This window comes from Salvia miltiorrhiza, unplaced genomic scaffold, assembly GCF_028751815.1.
Source record: "Salvia miltiorrhiza cultivar Shanhuang (shh) unplaced genomic scaffold, IMPLAD_Smil_shh original_scaffold_305, whole genome shotgun sequence".
Lineage (NCBI taxonomy): Eukaryota > Viridiplantae > Streptophyta > Magnoliopsida > Lamiales > Lamiaceae > Salvia > Salvia miltiorrhiza.
Window position 1 is genome coordinate 122084 of NW_026651524.1, and position 15533 is coordinate 137616.

Genomic DNA, 15533 nt, shown 5'->3' on the forward strand with positions numbered 1-15533 from the left:
AGATAAGATGTTTCACCACTAAATATAAAGTACTGATTGGTGATTGCCTTATTCGGTTTAGTAATTGTTCACCATCCGGAGACAATATCAAGCTGTGTAGTTGCATCAATAGTTAAGTGTGAATTGCAAGAAAGGATTATGAAAGCACGAAATGAAAATGGATATTGGTGAGAAAATGTGTCTCACCTCAAGAATAAGAAAAAACGAAAGGATTCACGAAAGTCAGGAATAGTGCACTAATGGTTAGTGGAGGATTGTGGATGTATACACTGAATATTACGTCTCGCAGTTAAGAAAAGTATGTGATTAAGAAAGATGAGATAGTCCAATTAAGCTCAAGGCTTAAGTTATGAAGAGAAATCAGTTTAGTGACTAGATTGTAAGGTTCAAGTGTTACGAGGCAATAATATTGTTCTCGTCATGTAGTGGAACCATCACAGGATGGAAAAGGCTACAAAAGAGATGAATGAAACGAATGACTAGTATCACAAGCTAGAATACCAGGTATGCAAATTTCGGGACGAAATTTATTTTAAGGGGGGTAGTATGTAATGCCCCGCTCTTTTAAATATATATTAGATTAAACATGTGCATTAGTTATAAAATTCTTTTAATTATTTATTGTGACTATTTTTATTCAGATAATATTATTTCAGCAAAAGTCTGTATAAGAGATACAGAGCTGCGATTTAATATTCAATCATGAATCAAACCAATAATTAAATTATTGGTTTAGCTACCAGTTGATTGATTTAATCAATAGTATTAGAAATTTTAGATTTATAACCGATTTCATAAATCGTGTTATTTAAATCGAATTGTTAGAATTATAACTTGAGCTTATGTGAATAATAATTTTATTATTTCACGCTATATGTGTTTAGTATTAAGTCGCGAATTAATTTCGACTTTCACGTATTAAATCTCAAGATTGAGAATTTAATTTATATAAATACGACGAGTATTTATTAAACGAGAATTAGAGAATTATTACAGAAACAAGTACGAACTATGAGAAATTAGATCACGATAAATAGTCGAATCACTACACTATTACACCAACCCCTCCAACATATATCATTATCACAACTATTCATCTTCAAAAACTGCATTTTTCCGCAGTTAATCCCATCCAAATAGTCAAGATTTCAGCAAGAGAAAATCATGCAAATATCCACAATTTTCACAGCTGCAATATCTTCCATGCAATCCATCACACCCAAAAAGCCCCAATTTCAGGAGAAGATGATCACGCCGAGAGCAAAGTTTTCAAAGATGGCAGGAGAAGATGATCACGCCGAGACCAAAGTGTTCAAAAATGGCAGCAATATTTCTTCAACATTTGCTGCCACCAACCACCTCAACCTCTCTATAAATTGAGGTGAGTTCTGCAGAAGGAAGAAGTGCAGAAGTGCGAGAGGTGTGAGGTAAAACAAGAGAAAATTTTAAATTTCTTACTTGCAAGAGCTCAAGTGAGCTCCCTTCGCCGGGCCGTTTATTCGCCGACCGGCCACTAGGCTCTGAACCGAGAACGTGTACTCGTTCCTCCATCTTCAAGCTACCAAACCCAACAATCGAAAGGCCGAAACCTTCTCTATATTTTCCCGACCAAAGGCCACAATATCCTTCGGAGGCCAACGTCGAATTCCCGACTTAGCCACCGGCCAACTTACGGCCTTCGTTTCTCACTATCCTTACGACGAAAAAGGATCAAGAAACCACCGTTGTGTAGCCTGATCTATCTCGCACGAGGAAAACTAAGTCGTAGACCTTCGCGGCTAAACCCCATCGCGGAACGACGACCAGAAAAACCCCGGCGAACAACTTCCATTAGTGCTCACTTGGACAAGGGTAAGTTGACGCCCTTATTTCAATGCATTCCCGTTTCTATTATATTATGGGAAATTTCTGGGGTATAGATGGGAGTGTGGTGAATATTTGTACAAAGTTTCATGTTATTTGAACTTCGTTTACTACCCTTTTAAAATTTGAGAAGTCTACTGTCAGTATCTGCTGAAACTGTCGTGAGGCAGATGATTAGGTTAATTATTTCAGTAACCATATGTTGATATTTAACTCTCAAATTTTTATTGTATGAAGATATATGTGTTAGATATCTGCATATAAAAGTTGAGGTTATTCCGGTAACGTTTGCTATTTTTTAAAAAATCTGGACTTTCAGTTGGCAGAAACTGCCGAATCTGGTAGGCGATGGGAAAATCGCTATATCTCTTAAACTACTTGGAGTTTTTCAACACACTTTTTTTTCAATTAAACTAGACTCAAAGAGGTTTCTATTGATATAAAATTCGACTCCATACGAGTTCGGAGTAAAAGCAGTTTATTAGTTGAAGTTGAATCTATACAGTTTTGTTGAGATGGAAATGATTCAAAATAATTCCTATTAAGAATTTTAAAGTTTTATTGTTGATAAAATATCACTTTTAGTTTATAAATGAGCTATTGATGTGTATATATATATATATATATTGGTGATTGACATTATTAAATGGGGAAAAGGAAAACGTTTTATGTTTATAGAATTATTCTTTATTTATAATAGATAAATAAATGAATAATATAAAATGGAATTTCCTACATCCTCAAAGGTACATGAAGTATTTTGATAAAGGAAGAACGATTGTATATGAGTTAGATATAGTCGTTTAAGGAAATATGGGTAGTTAGAGAAATGAGTGAATAGTGATTCACTGCATTTGTTGTTATCTTTTCTATTATTCACTCGAACACATGTTTTCGTGTTATTAAAGGTTCAAATAAACAAAAGCGTCTGAGTAACCTATCGCGCTAAGGAAAGAGAATCATTGTCTTAAGTAGCAAAACACTGCAATCAGGTGGGCATTACTTTTACTATACGTATATAGAGATCCCCTGCGTGTCGTAGGCCTCTTATACGAATGAATGCATGAGATGATCTAACTGTTAATTTCAGTTTCATATATATATCAAATGAGTTTAAATGTTACGTTCAAGCAAGTTATTTCATGACAAAATCTTTGAGTTAAAGTTATTTCAAGTATTGTCTTGCCATAAAATGTTTAAATTTTAGTATGATATCTATCTGCTTTGGCTTTGTCAATGATGCAATCGAATTCAGGTCCTGAGCAGTTGATAGCTATCCTGCCAGGGCTAGTGTACACCAGTGACCGTGAGTCATCTAGCGGGTTGGCCGGTCAAGTGACCGTGAGAGGTGGCCACCTCTCCGGCACACAGTTCCAGATATGATAGATTACAAGAGAACTTAGTCTGCAGACGAACTTTAAGAATCACAAATGAACTTAGTAAGCTTGGGCCTTTTTAGCGAAAAACTCCCTTGCTGTACTGTTTATGATGGCATGACAATTTACAATTTTGAAGCATGTATTTTTATACCTAGGCATACGTGCCCACTGAGTGCTTTTGTACTCAGCCCTGCATATGTTTTCTAAATGTGCAGGTTGAGCTGATGTGATGATGGTGCTGCAATGAGCGGAGTCTCCAGGGTTGTTAATAAATAGTTAACCTGTCTAGAATATGTCTTCATACATATGTCTAGCTACTTTCCGCTGCAAGATGTTGTTGATGTTATAGTATGTTATGTCATACTTTGAGTCTTAAGAGAATGGTTTCATATGATGTATAACTTGATTAATGATATTAATTAAGTTTTATGCTGTCTTTCATAGACTATTTTCAATTGAGTATTCATGAATAAAAATGACGAATTTTATTAAGATGAGTAAGTTTTACGGCTATAAATGACGCCCCTTTTCTTCCCCTTCTTCTTTAACCCCATCCCTAGTCGTAGATCACTCGGCTTAACTATCATTAGTTAGGGCGGGCTGTGACATGTTGACATGTTAATGTAACATTGTAAAAAAGCAAAACTCCACATAAAGAAAAAAGTCAGCTCATCATAGACCAACTAATAGAAAATGTCTCAGCTCAAGTCGCTTAATGCCCAAAGATCAGCAAAGATGCAAAGTTAAAGAAGTTGTCTAAACCACATCAGTTGATGAAGTCAGTTGATCAGCACAAGGTCTACTAAAATTTAAAGTACAGTCAACCCGACATCCACTTATTAAAGACGGAGTCAACTTAAGATCAGCTGAAGATTTATATGGAGACAAATAAGACGTGTCCCTCAATATCTTTTGATATCGTAGAATAAGTACAACCTTTTTAAGAAGTCAATGTACGATGTTGCAGAATGTCGAAAATGATGTACGATGAGGGAATATTTCAAATTCTTCGATAGTCCATAACTTTGAAGATGTCTCTCCAATGGAACTATTCAAGAGTCACGGTTATAAATACCCAAATACCCTCCTAGTTACTGGCGATCCAATTATCTACTAGAAACACTGCTGTTTCATTACTCAAGCTTTCAAGCTAAAAATTGTAGCTCACTCAGTGCAGCATAAGTAACTAGAAGGGAAACCCAACATTTAAGGCATTCAAGTTCTGATACAAATTATCTCTTGAATCCTTAACCTAGAAATCCTTAACCTAGAAATCAAGTAGTCTGATACCAAACATTGTTCTTCATTACTCATAGTTGGAATCCATCTTCTACAATGAACCCTGCCGTATGTTAGATTTTGTTGTAAGAGATAAAAAACAAGTAAGTTGCATAGTGTTCATAGTCTTAAAGCAAGGTTAGAATCCTGTCATGATCAGTTAACCCGTGGATCAGTCTAAGGTTACAAGACTGATCAACAGACTTGCAACTCTAAAATAAGGAATCTTAAGGTTAAGTGATTCACCTATTTATCATGTCGTGGACGTAGGGGTGTTTCTCCAAATCACGTGAAAATCTCTGTATCTATTTCAGTTTATGTTCTTTCAGTTACATTTTTTTAAATTGTCATAAGCAAGCACACAACTCATCAGCTTACCACTTCAGCTGATACACAAAGTATCATCAACATAACTTAATCAGTTGATTTTCTAACTGATTAATCACAAGCTAATAAGATATCAAAAGACTTTCTTAAAAAGCGATTAACTAATTAAGATCGCGTCTATTATTAGTTCAACTGATAATGATAATAAGATGTCAATAAGTTTTCTAATTGATCACACTCTATATGATATTTTGTTGAGTGGATTTTGAAAAAAGCCTATTTCTTTTAGTAAACTTAAAAATTACCCACTAAGATAAAAACTTTAAAAAATACCCACACTTACCATTTTACCCCTTTAAACACCACCCTTTAAAAAATTCTCACATTTCACAACCCAACGGAATTCACAACCAGAATTTTTTGGTTGTGAATTCACAACCAAAATTTATTTTGATTGTGAATTCAAGTAATTGTGAATTTGAGTTTTAAAGTTTGAATACACAACTAAAAACATTAGTTGTGAATTCACAATTAACAATAGAGTAGGTTGTGAATTCGAGATTTAAAACTCGAATTCACAACTAACACTAGCAATTCAACCGTGAATTCATCAAATTAGTTGTGAATTCGAGAATTTACAACCAAAACAACTAGTTGTGAATTCGAACTTTAAAACTCGAATTCACAACCAGAATTTATTTTGGTTGTGAATTCAAGTAGTCGTGAATTTGAATTTTAAAGTTTGAATTCACAACCAAAACAACTAGTTGTGAATTCGATCTTTAAAACTTGAATTCACAACCAAGATTTATTTTGGTTGTGAATTTAAGTAATCGTGAATTTGAATTTCAAAGTTTGAATTCACAACCAAAACAACTAGTTGTGAATTCAAATTTTAAAATTTGAATTCACAACCTATTGTTGGTTGTGAATTCAAGAACATTTAGTTGTGAATTCATATATCTGATTGTGAATTCATAGATATGGTTGTGAATTTAAGAATATCAAGTTGTGAATTCATAGATATGGTCGTAAATTCAAGAACATTTAGTTGTGAATTCATAGATCTGATCGTGAATTCAAGAATATTTAGTTGTGAATTCAAGAACATTAATTAATTATCTAAAATCTTTTTATCTTTAATCGATCAAATATCTCCAATAAAATTGAACGGTAGAGGGCATTGCGTAAGAATCTCTCCAGTTACAGTGCATAATCTGCACCATTTTTTTTCTTCTAAAAATTGAATAATCCGCGAGAATTGCCCATTTTTAAGGAGGGTCATTTCGGTCTTTTCGCGCAAAAAGTGAATAAAATTTTATGTTTTTATCCTATAGGCTAAATTTTAATTTTACTATATGAAATAGGCTACTTTAATATATTGACTGAGTTCATAGCATCCACACTAATTGTTTACTATTTTGCAGTGACTTGTTATAATTAATAGTTTAATTAATTTGTGTTACTTTTGTCCCATTTTCTCAATCAATTGAGAATTGCTAAGTTTGAGTCAATCCTCTAATTGAAATATATAAGATTGTGAACTATTAATAATGAAAATTAATTTATTTTTATAGAAGATTGAACGCTATAAAAAAGAAATGCTTAGAGGTTGCTCTTGTGCTTTCGTTTTACCTATTGTTGAATCAATTAAAAGAGGATAACAATTTATTATAGGAAGTGACTAAATCATCATAACTGATAAGCTCGTTAGGGTTCTCCCTAAGCTCAAAAAGCAAATTTACGGCTGTCCAAATTTTTTTTATGCTAACTCTCGTGTAAATATCCATACTTGAACAAGTCAGTCCCTTATCGACAGTTTGAAAATTTGGCACTGAACGAGGTGAGATGGAATTTCTTTAATTTCTTAGTGAGCTCTGAGCTTCTGACGTAGTACAAGATGGGGCCAAAGCAAGTGACTCTGGTGAGAATATATAGTGATGAGAAAGTGAAGTAAAGCGCGAACCTTTGCAAAAATCAAAGTCGTTTAAGCTCAAGGGAGAGATTTTGGTGTCTCGATTTTGCATTGGCTAAATCTTTTGGATTCTTTAGATGTTTTTTAATTAGATACATATAGAGGATTGATATATCGCAAATGTAAATCATATTACCATTTTTTTTTTCGTTTTAAAATTTTATTTTTTTCTCTAGTATATCTTAAAAATTATAACTAGGATCATCAAATTATATAAAAATTAAAAACCTAATTTATTAGTTCAATACCTTTGAGGGCATGTTTGTTTGTCAGGAAAGTAATGTTAATTCGGAATGTTATTCCGAGAAAAATGATTATGTGGAAAATTTTTCTTGTGTTCGGAAATACAAAAAATAATTATTAGGATTCTGAATTTGAATCATTAAATATATATAATTAATAAAGATATGAAAGAATTAAATTGTAATTTAATAGGCATAAAAATTTCTTTAATCAATTATTTTAGTAGCAACAACTTACATTATTAATGTTAATTATATGATTCATAATTCTAAAATTAAATTCAGAATTTTTATATAATAATAATAATAATAATAATAATAATAATAATAATAATAATAATAATAATAATAATAATAATAATAATAATAATAATAATAATAATAATAATAATAATAATTCACAATGCAAAATACAAGAATCCTAAGAATGAGGGGAAAAATACCTAAGAAAAGTTGGGGAATAAAAATCCTGGAAAATTGCACTATTTTTCTTGTTTTCGGAATTCTTTTTACTTTCCATGTTTGATAATAGTTTAACCAAACATATGAATTAAATATTTTGGAATCAGATTACTTTCCCATGATAGAATCAGTATCAAACAAATGAAATTGTGCGTAATTTATAAAATTTATGATTCTAATTATGATTTCTAAATTAAAGTTTTAAAAAAAGGTTAAGTTAAAAAATAAAACGAAAAGTGAAGTAAAAAATCAAGAGAGTGTAAATACATCCAGTAATAAGTTTGTAAATATATATAGACCATAATCAATTTTTATAACGTTTCACACCTATAAGCTGTGGCCAAAATTATTATTACTACTATAGAGTGATCAAACGGAAAGTCCTATATGTATATAACCACGAGGAAGGGGAAGACGAAAAGGAAAAGATAAACTACAATTATCTCCATCCCATTACAAATGTCTCAATTTTCATAATAGAATGTCTTATTATAAATGTCTCATTCTTTTTTTGGCAATATATTTTTTCTCTATACTTAATATTTAAATAATTTCCACCAACTCACTTTATCTACTTTTTACACATTTCTTAATCTTTGTGTTAAAAAATAATGAGACATTTATAATGAGACAGAGTGGATGAAGTATCGTACAGTTGATTGATGCATCTCATGCTCGCGTACACACAAAATTCCACCCGTACCGTTTGATTGATGCCATCATTTGTCGGTGCAGTTTCATGAACAAATATAAGAGAAAATATTTCATATAGCTAGTCTTGTAAGTTGTAACTAAGCATGTCAATGGACGGGTTTGACCCGGATCGATCCGAAATCGTTGATTACTTGTTAAGATATAAAGTAATGGTTTTGGTTTCGGTTCTAGATCCGACCCACTCAGACCCAGAACCTAATGGTCCAGACCCGATCCGACCCACTTGTATCGGGTCTAGTCCGACATGAACCCGTTAACATTTTTAAAAAAAATTAATTTTTAGAAAATAATATTTTTTAAAAAAAAATTATATCCAAAAATGAAAAAATCTGGGGTGGCGAAAAAATTTAAATATATATATATCTTGTGGTGGGGGGTCGAAAAAATTGAAAAAAATATATTTTTTTTTTATCTCAGGGGGGTGGGGGGAAGGGGGTGGCGAAAAAATTGAAAAAAAAAATTGTCCTAAGGGTTGGGGTGGGGAGTTGGGGGGGAGGGGTGATTGGGGGTGGAATGGCAACATAATTAGTTCTGAGCTTTTTTGGGTATGTGTATTATTTGGCTCATGTGTAATTATCTTATTCGGACCATTTGATTTTGTCATTTAATGGTTCAGGAACGGTTCAAATTCAATAATTAACGGATGGTTCTAAATTCAGAATCAGAATAATTTTCATGGTTTCGGTCCGAGTAAAATTCACCCATTGACATTCTTGTTGTAACATATTATTTCTATGCAAATTAAAAACATTTTTGTTTTTCTATACCTCAAAAAAAAAAGTTATTTTTGGGTTGTTCAGGGAATATAAAATTTATACTCCCTCCGTTTCGTTAGTAGTGTCCCTTTTTTTAGGCACGGAGATTAAGGAGTGTGTAAAAAATAGATAAAGTGAGTTGTAAAAATTATTTAAATATTAGGTATAGAGAGAAAGAATATTATCATAAAGGGAATGGGACAACTCAAAAAGAAAAGTGGGACACTACTAATGGGACGGAGGGAATAGAATGTTTATATTGAAAGTTGATCTTCTCTAAATAGTTTAATACTTTATTAAATTAAATTTTATTAAAAGGAGAAAGAGAAAAAAGAACCAAGAACCCTTGAGTGCACAAACAACAAACTAAGGGCCGAGCCTCATTAAAACCCTTTTAAGGCAAACCTGGTCGGAAAATCCTTAAAAGGGAAAAAGAGTACTCGTCAAAAAAGAAGCTGTGTGGGAACGGAAGTGAGACAACTTCAGAGATTCCGGCCGAACCATCACCCCTAAGCAGCTCGGTTCCCGAACACATCAAAGCAAACCAACCAAAGAGAACAAGCAAAGAAAAAGCAAAAACACGACCAACCAAAAAGGAACCAAACTGAAAACCAGAAACAGCACGACACCAGGCACAACTAGTGAAGCTAAAAGGAAAATCAGCAGCCCAAGAAAAACCATGCAAACGGAAGAAGAAGATAACACTCCAAGAGGTGGCACATCGACGACGAAAACTGCCGCCCCTCAAGCAAGCTCGACGTGAAACGGTAGAAACACGCCGATCACGGAGATCCAAGAGGTCCGACCAGTCGGCTCCCAGTGTCGAGCTCACCCGAGCACTGAAAAAAGACACCGCTGACACCCCGACCCTAACACCAGAAATCGCCCACCCTCCTGCAAAACCATCCCAACACCAGCAGACAATCGAAACCCCAACGAAGCAATCGCACCTGTCGCGAAAAGCATTCAACCTATTCGAAACAGACACTAACACCTTAAAGCACCATTCTAACAAAGCTATGCGTAGAAAAATCACGAGCCACCGCATGTTTAATATCGTCAATCGCATAAGGCCACCATCCCTCTTGTCTATCATCATTGGCCATTATGTCCGCGGGGTGATTTCCTTCACGAAAGATGTGAGTAACAATCAAAGAAAAACCATGAAGACGATGCAGAACCTGCTTCCAGGAAGCTAAGAAACGCCAGGGAACATCCGTGGAGCGATTCTCCAACAACCGCACGACATACATCGAATCGGACTCAACCCAAAGATGAAGCCAGCCACGTTCATGAGCAATATTAATAGCAGTAATAACCGCAAGAAGCTCAGCTTCAAAAGCAAACCCACTACCACCCTTTATGTGAAAACAGCCACGGACAGAAGCAAAATTATCCCTAAAAACTCCTCCCGCGGCAATACGACCAGGAGTCCCTTTAGCAGAGCCATCGGTGTTGACCTTAATCCAATGAGTCACCGGAGGCCACCAATAAACCTCCACCATGTGAGGGGGAGGAGCAGCTCGACTGCCAATTCCAAGACTTCTAACAATCACGTAGTCAGTCCAAGTATTCTTGATGGTACCAAGCCGTGAAAAATTAGAATCCATCTCTTTAAAATAAGCTTTAACAAAAACAAGAATCGACTTAGCCTCAAAACGGAGATCATCGAAAACAAGCGCATTCCTACAGTCCCATATCTTCCACAGGATGGAAATAATGCCTGCTTTCCAAAAAGCCAAAATTTGGGGGCTGAAGGCAGCATTCCAAGCCAGCACTAAAAAAGTGTGAATATCCAAGCAACTTAACAGATCCGTTTTATGAAACCAGTCCAGAAACGTTTCCCAAACGTAACTAATCCTAGGACAGCTCCACATGATATGTTCAATGGTTTCAGCATCCATATAGCAAAAGGGGCAACCATTAGGAGTGACCATACCTTGTCTAACAAGAGTATCCAAGGTTGGAAGGCGCCCATGAAGAATCCTCCAGCATAAGATCGAACGACGAATCGGTATGTACGGTTCCCAAATCCATGTCCCCCATTTCACCATAGTGTAACGATGACAATTCTTGGAGAAGGCTAAAGCCGCCGAGACGTTCCCCTTGAGCGAATGCTTCCAATATTTAGAATCTTTTTCCTCGCTCATAGGGATCAATAAAATATCAGCCACCACCTCAGGAAAATAATTCACAAACGAAGCCGAGAAATGCCACAGACCATCATAGTAATAATCTTGCACAGAGAAATGGAGATAATCATGCATGTAGTGAGGAATTTTGAGCTTATCTACCAAAATATAACCCAGCCAATCATCCTTCCAAAAATAAGTATTAGCACCATTATTGATGCAAGAGTAAGAATCAACCACCAAGGGATTAATCTCCTGTTTCACGCCGAGCCAAACAGTCGAATTAGCAATATTTTGCTTAGCATAGCTGAAGGTCGTGAGGTATCTGGACCTCATAATCCGATGAGCCCAATCATCACCTTTTATCATCTTCCATGCCAGCTTCATCAAAAAAGATTTATTCATTAAGGTAAAAGAACGAATGCCAAGACCACCTTCCTCTTTAGGAGCGCACACCCGTCTCCAACTAACAGAACAACGCGGTTGCTGATCAATGCTACCCGTCCAAATGAAATTACGACATTTACGATCAAGCGAATGCAATAACGATTTAGGCCATTTATAAACCATCATCGAATGCACAATCGAACTCTGAATGACAGACCTCACCAAACATAAACGTCCTGCGATAGACAGTTGAAGACCTTTCCACCTTGCAAACTTTTGGACAATTTTATCAAAGATCGGCATGAAATACGAGGCCCGCGGACGACCAACAAATATAGGAACTCCCAGATACGTCATCGGAAGAATCCCCACAGAGAAACCCATGACACGCTGAATAGCCCTTCTCCTATCCGTAGTCACGCCCCTAGCGAAGTAGAGATTCGATTTCTCCTGACTGCAAACCTGACCAGAAATCGAACCATAATAATTCAGAATATCCTTGATCTTGCGAGCATTACGAACCGTAGCAGTGCTAAAAAGGATAATATCATCAGCATAAAATAAGTGTGTTGGAAAATTAGTTGACCGGCTGAAACCCATCGGACTAAGATGTCTCGATTCCACACAACTGCTGATAAGGTGACTCAGGACGTCTTCCGCAATCCCAAATAAAATTGGCGACAACGGATCACCCTGCCTAACCCCACGAGAACAAGAGAAGTACCCCGAAAGCTGACCATTGTAAAGAATGGAGACCCGGGCAGAGCTAAAAATGATCCAAATCCAATTGACGAACTTCTCATGATATCCATTCGCTCTCAAAACTTGCATAATGAACTCCCAGCGAATGGTGTCAAAAGCCTTATTAATGTCAATTTTGCAAGCCATATTCGAACCCCGATTCGTACGTTGCATCGAGTTGCATCCCTCAGAGCTGAGCATAATGCAATCATGGATGTTGCGACCACTAATGAAACCAAATTGGTTATTAGAGATATGAGTGGACGCAATCCTGCTTAGCCTTGACGCCAAGATTTTGGAAATGATTTTAAAGAAGAAGTTCGACAGAACGATGGGCCTCAAATCAGCAACAGTTGAAACATCCTTCTTCTTTGGAATAAGAATCATTGTACTGGAATTGCAACCAGTAGGTAAATAAGAAGATCGGAAAAAAGTTTGAACAGCACTTACAACATCCGTCTTAATAATTTCCCAGCAAGTCTGAAAGAAGGAACCAGAGAAACCATCAGGCCCAGGGGCACTATTAGCGTCCATGCCAAAGACCTCCGCCGCAATCTCACTCTCCTCAGGAATACTAACCAAAAAGTTATTCTGAGCATCCGAAACCGCCACATCAATAAGCGCCTCAATCTCCAAAGGGTCCGCGCTCGGGCTTCCATCATCCATGAAAAGAGCCGAGAAGTGCCCGATGATATGCTGCTCAATAATACTCGGATCATAGACATCCACACCATCAATATTCAAGCGAGTAATCAAAGTATTCCTCCGTTTGAATTTTATCATTCTGTGAAAGAAAGTCGTATTTCTATCCCCATCTTGCAACCACGAGGCACGGCTTTTCTGTTGAAGAAAATTATTTTTTCTAGAAAGCGCAACATTAAGCTCAGCTTGCAAACGAATCTCCTCATCGAAAAGCTCATCATTATATCCATTAAATAGTTTAATACTATGCTAGAAGACATCGGGAAATGTTGAAAAGCAGGTGCTTCTTCGTATAAACAGAAAACAAAACAGAACAATGAAATAAAAGAAGAATTGTTTTGTTATGTTGAGATGATAATCAAGATTTTCTCTTTGTTTGAGAGTACTGTTGGTCGCAGGGATTCCTTTCCCCTGCAAAACGACAGATTTCTTGACGACGACGCCCCAAAGTTTACTCTCTTTTACCTGTCTATTTGAATTTAGAGATAAGTGTAGATAAATATATAAATTATGGTTTATTTTTAGTTTTAAATAAAATATTTGGTAAAATAATAAATGAATTTATAAGTTTTAGGAATTTGATTTATTGGCCAATGAACAATCGAAGTTTGATCGGCAAATCTTTGCTCTCGACAGTAGTTTTCTAATAGTTCGTGACACAAAACGTTATAGTTTTAATAATGGAAGTTTGATAATTGATAGGCAATCTTAATAAAAGTGGTTGATGTATTTCGAGTGAAAAAATGGTCTCATTCAACAAATAATAATAATAATAATAATAATAATAATAATAATAATAATAATAATAATAAATTATATTGTGAATAAAGAATATATAAATACGTTGATATATTGAGGTTAATATATTGTATGATGTATTTTTATTATTGATAAATTTATCATAAAAAAATAAAGATAAAATAAACATTTTTTCCTTTAAACTCCTTCTTTCTTTTTCCTCATTTGCTATAAGGGTGTGTTAGCATTTTATCCCTCTAAATAGATGGATAATATAATGAGGTATAAATTCATCACTTAAAGTGGGGAATACATTTTCTGTATTTTGTTTGGTTTGAATGATAATATATTTATCCACTCTTTATAAGGTAATATAAAATTATACCACCCTCCCTTATGTATAAAATTATGGGATTATTGCCGGAAAATACTTATAGTTTGCCAATTTTCTGATTTATAACATGACTTTATAATTTGACTAAAAAATACATCAATTTTCAAATTAATAGCAATTATAACATGACTTTGTAGCTTGACCAGAAAATACATCAATTTTCAATTTAATTGTAATTATAACATGACCTTATAATTTCTCGGCAGCTCTGGGAGCTGCGCGTGAACAAGGCTCGGCCTTCGTTCCTTTGATGAGCAACACTGCTCGTTTGTTTCCACCAACGATTCCTGTGGGTGAGCTCTTGTTCAGGAGGGTAAGGAATTCTCCACGCATGCCTTCTGGCTTGCTTAAGGTGAGTGAGAGACCTTTGGCGACGGCGTATAACCGGTCAAACTTCTCTACTTACTGGGGTTGGTTTGGGACGTGGGCGAAGGCGTCTTACCGGCCCACGTCCTGTTTTTTTGTTGCTTGTTGGGTTTGCTTGGTGAAAGCGTTTCTCTGGATGTCGTTTTTTTCCTTTTTCTTTTGGTTGGACTTTGGCGACGGCGTCTTACCAGCCATCGTCTTTCCGGGTTTTCGTTTATTTGTTTTGGTTTTGACCAGCTGGAGCCGGGATAGTTTTGGGATGATGGTTAGGCCGGAGTTCCAGAAACTTTCCTTTCCGCTCTTCTGATCCTGTTTGTTCATCCTAGACGAGTACTCTTTTTCCTTTTCTGGTTTTTCCCTTTGGGTTTTCCATGAAAAGGTTTTAATGAGGCTCGGCCCTTAATCTGCTTTCGTGTGCTTTCAAGGGTTTTTAGGTTTTTCTTTTCCTTTTAATAAAATCGCAATTTAAATAAATAACATGACCTTATAATTAATTTAGTATAATAATATCAAAATTTAACATTAAATATTTTTAATTTTCTTTTCTTCATAATCGAATGGGTGAAAATGGTTCTCCGTTCTTTTTTTATTTATGGTTCTTTCTTGAACCTCTCCATATATATATATATATATATATATATATATATATATATATATATTTTGATGAATATACATCTATATGTAAATAATATATAATATTATTTACTTTTTAACATAGTTCCTATCATATATATATATGTACCTAAATTATTAATTGGTTCTAATATTTTATAATTTCATAATTTAAATAGATAAATACTTATTATATATGTATATATTAATAGAATATTAAAATCAAATTTATATATGCATTTGTGTGTTGAAAGGGTAGATATATATATATATATATATATATATATATATATATATATATATGTATGTATATATTATGAAACAATTAATATAAAATAATTAATCATCTAACTTAATTTTTATAAAAATAAATCAATCAATTAACAATATTTTACATATAAAATTTTAATATGAAATTACAATAAATATTAATACGTGTGATGAACAATAATCTAAATAAGGTCAT

General features: G+C 34.6%; 1 protein-coding gene across 1 annotated transcript in view; it reads right to left on the bottom strand.

Moving 5' to 3' along the window:
• The window catches only part of LOC131004001 (uncharacterized), a 40417-nt gene extending 27379 nt beyond the window's left edge, over positions 1-13038 (bottom strand). The window contains exons 1-2 of the mRNA XM_057930572.1: positions 10073-13038; positions 9545-9966 (exon numbers count right to left, since the gene is read on the bottom strand). Coding sequence (XP_057786555.1) covers positions 9545-9966; positions 10073-13038 — 3388 coding nt within the window. The remainder of the gene's footprint in view (positions 1-9544; positions 9967-10072) is intronic.
• Positions 13039-15533: the final 2495 nt, after the last annotated feature.